The 7,346-nt window shown below is 35.5% G+C and overlaps 1 protein-coding gene across 1 annotated transcript in view; it reads left to right on the top strand.

Annotated features, from left to right (window-relative positions):
• NBN (nibrin) overlaps positions 1-7,346 on the top strand; it is a 26,292-nt gene that overhangs the window by 10,619 nt on the left and 8,327 nt on the right. Inside the window, exons 8-12 of the mRNA XM_009275453.2 lie at positions 400-590; positions 1,691-1,791; positions 4,067-4,208; positions 4,654-4,917; positions 5,202-5,676. Of these exons, the coding sequence (XP_009273728.2) occupies positions 400-590; positions 1,691-1,791; positions 4,067-4,208; positions 4,654-4,917; positions 5,202-5,676 (1,173 nt within the window). The remainder of the gene's footprint in view (positions 1-399; positions 591-1,690; positions 1,792-4,066; positions 4,209-4,653; positions 4,918-5,201; positions 5,677-7,346) is intronic.

Here is a 7,346-nt window from a genome sequence, read left to right as displayed (position 1 = left end):
AGTTTTTCTCACTTCTACTCTTCCAATTCTCTCCCCCATCCCACCGGGGAGGGGGGGCGTGAGCGAGCGGCTGCGCGGTGCTTAGGTGCCGACTGAGGTTAAACCATGACAGGCACTTGGGGACATGGTTTAGTAGGCATGGTGGTGTTGGGTCGATGGTTGGACTCGATGATCTTAGAGGTCTTTTTCAACCTTAATGATTCTATGATTCTGTGATTTCTGTGTATTTATCTTTTTATAGTACGATGGCCTAAGCAAGATGAAATACAGGGGGAGAAACAGAACACATCACACCTGCATTAGTTCATCAGTGATAAGCATTATGCTAAGTTCATTATGCTGATACTTCTAAACTGACTGTATTTTAAGATTTTTTTCTTATTTGCATTGTCTTTTTAGCACAAGAAACTGGGTCCAGCAGTTATTCTTGGAGGAGGGGAAGCAAAATTGATGACGGAGGGAGGAAAAGAAACATCTTTACTGGTTTCTCCTGAAGTTTGTGTTGTTGATGTGGGGTTGACAAACTCTCAGATCCCGGGATCTGACTCCATGAGAAACTGGACTGATTCCATCCTGACTGTCTTGCAAAGGTGCGGCATTGTTCTCTTGTACGGTGGTATGGTAATTTCAGAATTTCTGCAGAGAATTAGTCATGGTGTTTGCATGCATATTTAAGCAGTAGGATGCTTATAAAGAGGGTGTTTTCTTCATTGCTTTAAGTATTTAGCATAGTAACTAAAATTTTTTGAAGCAGGAAAGAAAGGACTTGGCAGTTCTGTGAGGATTTGGTGGGGTTTTTCTCCCCACCCCACTCCCCCCCCGGATCCAATTCTATAAAAACTTATTGTAATGAAGCTGCTTTGAAATTACAGACAGCAAGTGATTTTTCTTCTACTATTTAAAAAGTTAAAAATGAATTTATTCTCAGAATGGAAAATAGATTTTCTATGATTTTTCAATTAATATAGTTATTTAATGGAAAACAGGTGAGGTGGCCCCTTGAGGTCACATGGTTCATTTCATTGCTGTCTAATTATTTGTAAACAATGTTTCTGAAGAGCAGCTTCTGTTTAATAAAAATCAGTTTTTGTTTTGATGGTGGGGTTTTTTTGTTTGTTTGAGAGGGCAGACTGCATATTTTTATAGATGTTGGGATTTTCATGATGCTATCTTATTAAAAAAATGAAAGAAAACAAAATCCCAACCCTTAACCTAATACCTAAACCTAGTTCCACTGAATTTTCCTGCTAAATAGAGAAAACTTTATGCAAGCCCTTCTCATGGCTGTAGTACAGAAGAGGTGTGTGTATGCCGAACTAACTTGTAAGAAGTGCTCAAATCTTTCAAGTCACTTTTCCATTCATGCACACTTTTAAATCGGAGGTAGAGCACAATTGGTTAAATGCCTAGAAATCATGTAGGGAGAGATGCACTGGCCAGATTACTGGGACTAGACAGTGGCTACAGCAGCAGGAAACAGGGAAGTTCATATGTATGGGACATGGGTATAATGATGGATAATTATGCTGACTTACTGTATTGTGAAAAATTGTAGTGCAGACTGATGTTTTTTAAAAGGAGGAATGGAACATTTTGTACTTTGTCGTATCTGTGCCCATTCGCCTGTTCATCTTCAAATCTGTACTGAGAAACATTTTTTATTTTTTTGTCTTTATTTTAATATTGACAGCAAGGATCTCAGGCCTATTCCCGAGGCAGAAATTGGATTGGCAGTTATCTTCATGTCTACGAAAAAATACTGCAACCCTCAAAAGCAGCCTGGTAACAAAGGTAATTGGAAGAAGGGTAGTAATAAGTTAACAGCATTAAAGAGGCAGTATTTCTTTTTTTTACAGGGGCATCAATGGCTAATGTTCAAGTTCTTTTGTTTTGTTTTGCAAGACCGCTAAAATAGAATGACACTGTATGAAAATGTATGCAAGTCTGAAGAGGTAATTGTTTTTTAATGGTCTTGCAATAAACTGCAATGAAAATCATACGACTCTTAGATGTAAATAAAAAAAGTAGCAGGTCTAAAATTAGCATAAAAAGCAGACACATAGTACATTGATCTTTAAAGGAAAGGTACTTTAAAACAATCTTCTGAAGTTCACATTTTTAGTGGCCACTGAACTAATATGTATGTGGTAGTTTGAATTCCATGCTATTCTATCTTTTACGAAAAGACTGGGGTAATAAGGAGGTTAAAAGGTGGATGTTAGAAATTGAGAGAATAAAAACGGACCCCCCTTCTTTCTTTCCACAAAAAGGAATTGGCTTTAGGGAAATTCAACCGCCCCCTGCCCAGTTCAAAATCAAACATAATCTTGACGTAACAAGTAAAATAAATGAGACATGATTGCCATATTTGCTAAAGTAATAGTTTGGGGGTAAACATTCCAAGTCTTGACTTGAAACTTAACTTGTATTTGCTAATACAGTAGTAATAAAAATCTTTGAGAGACAGAAAGTGTTTTGGTTTGTCTAATTCTCTTCTCATGCTTCTTCCAAAATTGTTAGTCTATATTTTGTTTGTATAAAATTGTCAGTGATGTGTATAATTTTAGGTTCTATTCTGTTCTACAAAGTGTTGTATTGGGTAGCAAATCCTACCATTTAAAAAAAAAAAATCAACCCATAAATTTGTCTTTACATACAGTAACATTACTTACTCAAAAATGTATTTTGAAGAGAAAGGAAAACATGCAGTACTGGCAGAGCTCTGAAAAATATTTTGGTTGACTGGTATTCTTGGATGAATAACTTTTATGTGATCTGTTGTCTATTCGGTTAGTTTAGAAAACAATACAAAATAAATTGATTCTCAGATTAAAGATATTGGCCCTGCATACATCTGGATAAATCAGAAATGCTGATTCTTGTTTCCAGTCTGAAATGATTCAATTGGATAAAAATTAAATTGTCTGATTGAATTGTGTAAAAGGACTGTATATAAGGCTTTTAAAGGTAGCTGTGTTTACAGTTTATTTGCCAAGAGGGAACAAATGCTATTGTTTGGGAGTTATAAAAAACTTCCATGCATGTGTTACAAATCAAAGGGGTTGTAAACAAGACTTCTTCCTCTGATCTTATCCCAGAATAATGAATAGCAACATATATAGCATATAGTTGCTCAAGGAGGAGACCCAGGTGTCTCTATAGGTTATTCCTCTATAAGTTACAGTGGTAGGAAAAAATGAATGAATGAATATATAAAGACAGTATAATACTGTCATCATATTCTTAACCTGAATGAGATGCAGGAAGAATGTAAAGGGCTGAGAGATGAGTAGTAATTAAAAAAAAAAGTTTCTAGAAGCACGAGACGTTAAAATAGTAAATGTTGATATCCTTTGACTTGGAGAAGACATAAGTATATGAAGACAAGGACGAGTGAAAGGACAGACAATATAAAAGATGTTGTACATGCTCTTCTTTCTGTTTTACAGAGAAACAATGTGAGTAACTAAATAGAGAGCAGCAAACACTGTTTTAAGGCAATCCCCTGACTATGGGGATTCTGAGAAGTTGGCTGTAGAAGACATTTATTCTAAGGTTTTTAGATAGCAAATATTGGTTCTGTATTAATAGAAATAATCCCAAATGTAACAATCACATGCTAGAGATCATCGTAAAGCAGTAAATGTAAGGAATTCTGTGCTCTGAGAGTTTTGCGTAAAATATATAGTGCATGATTTATTAATTACATTATGTCCATATTAATATACGATTTCCCATTATGCTTCATTTTTATTTAAGCAAAATTCTATTACTTAATTTAGTGGAATATTTAACTAAAACTGAATCCCAGAATATGGCCTTCTAGAACTGTTTCTTTCAGGTTTTTTTAATTGATAAATCTGCTTTAATTTTTTGATTAAAAAAGACCATTTTACAAAAATCTCACCCGATCAGTTACTGATGTGGTAACACGTGCAAAGAAACAGATTTGAGTAAAAACATTTTACAAAAATCTCACCCGATCAGTTACTGATGTGGTAACACGTGCAAAGAAACACAGATTTGATATTAACCTTTTAATTCTTCTCTTGTGTTGATCTTGCAGCTGTAACTAAAAGTACTCCTGCATCAGCTGTTGTAGGGCGAGCCATTTCTCAGAGTTTGGCTGTGGATGAAACCATAATGCCAACTGCTGCAGATAACAGCACAGTATATGTAGCTGATACAGAAATAGAAGAGCAGACATGGTAAAGTATTTATGGAAATAGTTTCTAAGCTAATACTTGCAAATAAAGCAATTTTTTTGTGGAAGAGGAACTGTATCATTGCCATGGACAAAGATATACAGTGTTTGAAATGGCACTTACTAAACTGCTGTCGCTTGTCTGCAGTGAGATGACTTCTGCTTTTGAGTGGTAGAAAACATCACATAGGACTTAACGACTCTTTCAGATACAAATGTGGATACTGCATATCTGGTTTGACTGTCTTAACTGTTAAAAATTTTCAAGCCATTTCACAGTTATAAAAATATATTTGTCATAGCGGATTTTACAACTTTTTTAGCACACCTACGTTGTTTATAAGAATGTTCAAAGTACAGGTACAGCTTTTTTTAAAAGTGGTATTCTACAGTGTATCTCTGTGGTAACTTCTTGTGTGTTCACGTAATATTTTTTCTCTCTAATATAGTATGGAGATAGAGAATGCTCCCCAGATGGACAGAAGAGGCAAAATGGCTTTCCAGGATATAATCGCTGTAAAGAAAAGCCCTAGCACAAGTGGCAGTGTAAATGCAGGAACATTGATGTCTGGAGTGAACAGAACATCTGGGTTTAGTCAAAAAAGTCATCCTGTCTCACCATCTAAAATTTCAGAAGCTGGTAAACCTAGTGAGTGCGCTTCACGTCACCAGTCTAACCCAATTACAAATTACTTCCCAGTAGCTAGAAAGAGGTATGTTGAAATGTTCTTGACATTACTTCCCTTATTGTTATGTTGGTGCTGTTTCTGGAAAATAATTTTAACTCAAGGGATGTACATTTAATTCAAAACATACTTAAAAAGGTAAATTTGAGATCAGCTTCTTAAAATGGCAAGCTTTTCCTCAAGGGTACTTAATGTTCAAATTTCACAATGCAGTCACTAAAACCCTAGGAAGCTGTTACGTTGCAGATGCAGCTAGTCATATTAAAAATACTTTTGTAATTTCTTTATTTTGTAAATATTTTCTGGCTAAGGGAAAGAGCTGAAGAAGGAGAAGAAACATCTGTGCCCAAACTAACAAAACTGGGGGAAAGGTCATCGCCTGTTTCCAAGTGCACTGAACCCACAGCTTCATCAGTGTGGAACAGTGGAGCAGAACAGCATCAAAAGCAAAATAACACCCTGGACCCAAACCCAAATTTTGCATTAGAAGACACAGGTAAAAAGCTTATGAGGGAAAGTGACAAACTACCAAGTGATAAAACAGACGCTAAAATTACTTCTAGTGAAACGCATGCACCAAAGAAGAGAAAGGAGTTAGAAGGTTTATCTGAAGATACAGAGTCTCTAGAAATTGTGTTTGGAAGCAGAGACCTAGTCTGGGAAGATCAAATGGCAGATCATGACCAGGAAGCTCAAGGAAATATAAAAAAAAAGAGATGTTTGGAAGCCAAAGGAAGCTGGATTCAAGAAGGAAATGTAAAGCAGAGAGAGGAGAATAAAATATTGGTAAGTTATATTCTTATGTGCCTAATCGTGAAATTTACAACTGTGTTAGAAGGATGCAGATAGCTCCTTTAAGGATGAGGCTGCCTGCATACAGAAAGTGGCTTTGTAAAGTTTGCTTAAATGGCTCAAATCACTCTAAACTAAAAATTGACATGATGTATCTATTACATGTGAACATTGCAGTGTGACACCTATCTAAATGTTTTTTCATTCTTCAGGACATTGTTTCTTTGTGAATTGAAAGCTGCTTGTTTTCTGAAAGTTTTCCTCTCTTTTTGCTTGAAGTACTGTAGGTGGAACAGCAGAATATATCACTGGTCCAAGAAAAACTTCTCATATTGTGTGGTGTTGTGTTCATTATAATGTTGATATTGATACTAAAATAATAATTACATTATCTGTGTTATGAATTTTCTGAAGAAACCCTTAGTTGACCTCTTCTGTTGAAAGATGTTGGACACTACTGTGGTATTCAAGTCAAAATCTCTAGATGTCACATGGAAGATTATTAAAATTCCTGTATGAGGCAACTCAAATCACAAATGTCCTCTTAAAAAAATCAACCAAACAAAAAAAACCCCCCAAAAACACAGCTTGTGATTAGTTATTTTGATTATTTCTCTATTTTTGTTTTTGAGAATAAGGCAATTTTCTAAGAGAAATTAAGAAAACAATGGATTTTGAGTTAACTATAGCCACTTAATTGAAAAAAAAAAAAGCAGGTTTGTAGAGGAAAACAATGTTGAGAGCTCTAGCAATGCAGAGGGGAATAAGAGAGAAGGAACAGGTTTAATTTTTGTTTATTTAAAAAAATATATAGATTAAAGCTTACTGTCTAGTCAATTCTTACACAGCATAGGCAGTGTTTAGTATTATTAAGCTATAATAATAAAGTTTGAATGTATGATTGAATAACTGAAATTTGCAAGATACCTTGGATCAGATGAGAATTAGTAATTGTCTGTGCATCCTTAGGTCAGACCAGTTTAAAACTCTTCTCTTGATACTTTATTGGAGCTTGCTTCTGGCAAAGTGCAAATTTTGAACTTCGTTATAATGCTTTTTTTTGTGTGTGTTAGTAACAGGCAAGTTTTAAAAGACAAGTCTGTCTTACAATTGTAGAGGATCTTTGTTTCTTGCTCTCTATACTATCAGAGAGGAGGTACTTTCTATCGGGTCTAACCGTACTGAGAGACTAAAATGGCTGCTTGGAGGTGTCTTTCGAATTTTGTTATGGCCTGGAAAGTTTTGCTAGTCTAACTTCTTGTCAGGATCATGAAGGAAAACAAATTCTTATATAAAACTAAACTGTTATTTTATTAGAGGAGCACTTAGATTTTTGCTGACAAAAAGTCTTCTAATAGTTTAATAACGAACTATTTTATGCATGTAAATTATATTTACATGAATAGACATGAACCTGTTGGAGTGGGTCCAGAGGAGGATCACAAAAATGATCAGGGAGATGGAACACCTCTCCTGTGAAGAAAGGCTGAGAGAGTTGGGGTTGTTCAGCCTAGAGAAGAGAAGGCTTCGGGGAGACCTTCTTGGAGCCTATCAGTACTTCAAGGGGGCTTATAAAAAAGATGGCGGCAAACTTTTTAGCAGGGCCTGTTGTGACAGGGCAAGGGGGAATGGCTTTAAACTAAAGGGGGGTAGATTTAGACTAG

Source organism: Aptenodytes forsteri, unplaced genomic scaffold (assembly GCF_000699145.1).
Source record: "Aptenodytes forsteri isolate BGI_AS27 unplaced genomic scaffold, ASM69914v1 Scaffold208, whole genome shotgun sequence".
Classification (NCBI taxonomy): domain Eukaryota; kingdom Metazoa; phylum Chordata; class Aves; order Sphenisciformes; family Spheniscidae; genus Aptenodytes; species Aptenodytes forsteri.
The sequence above is the reverse complement of the archived record's forward strand: the minus strand, read 5'-3'. Positions and strand labels throughout refer to the sequence as shown.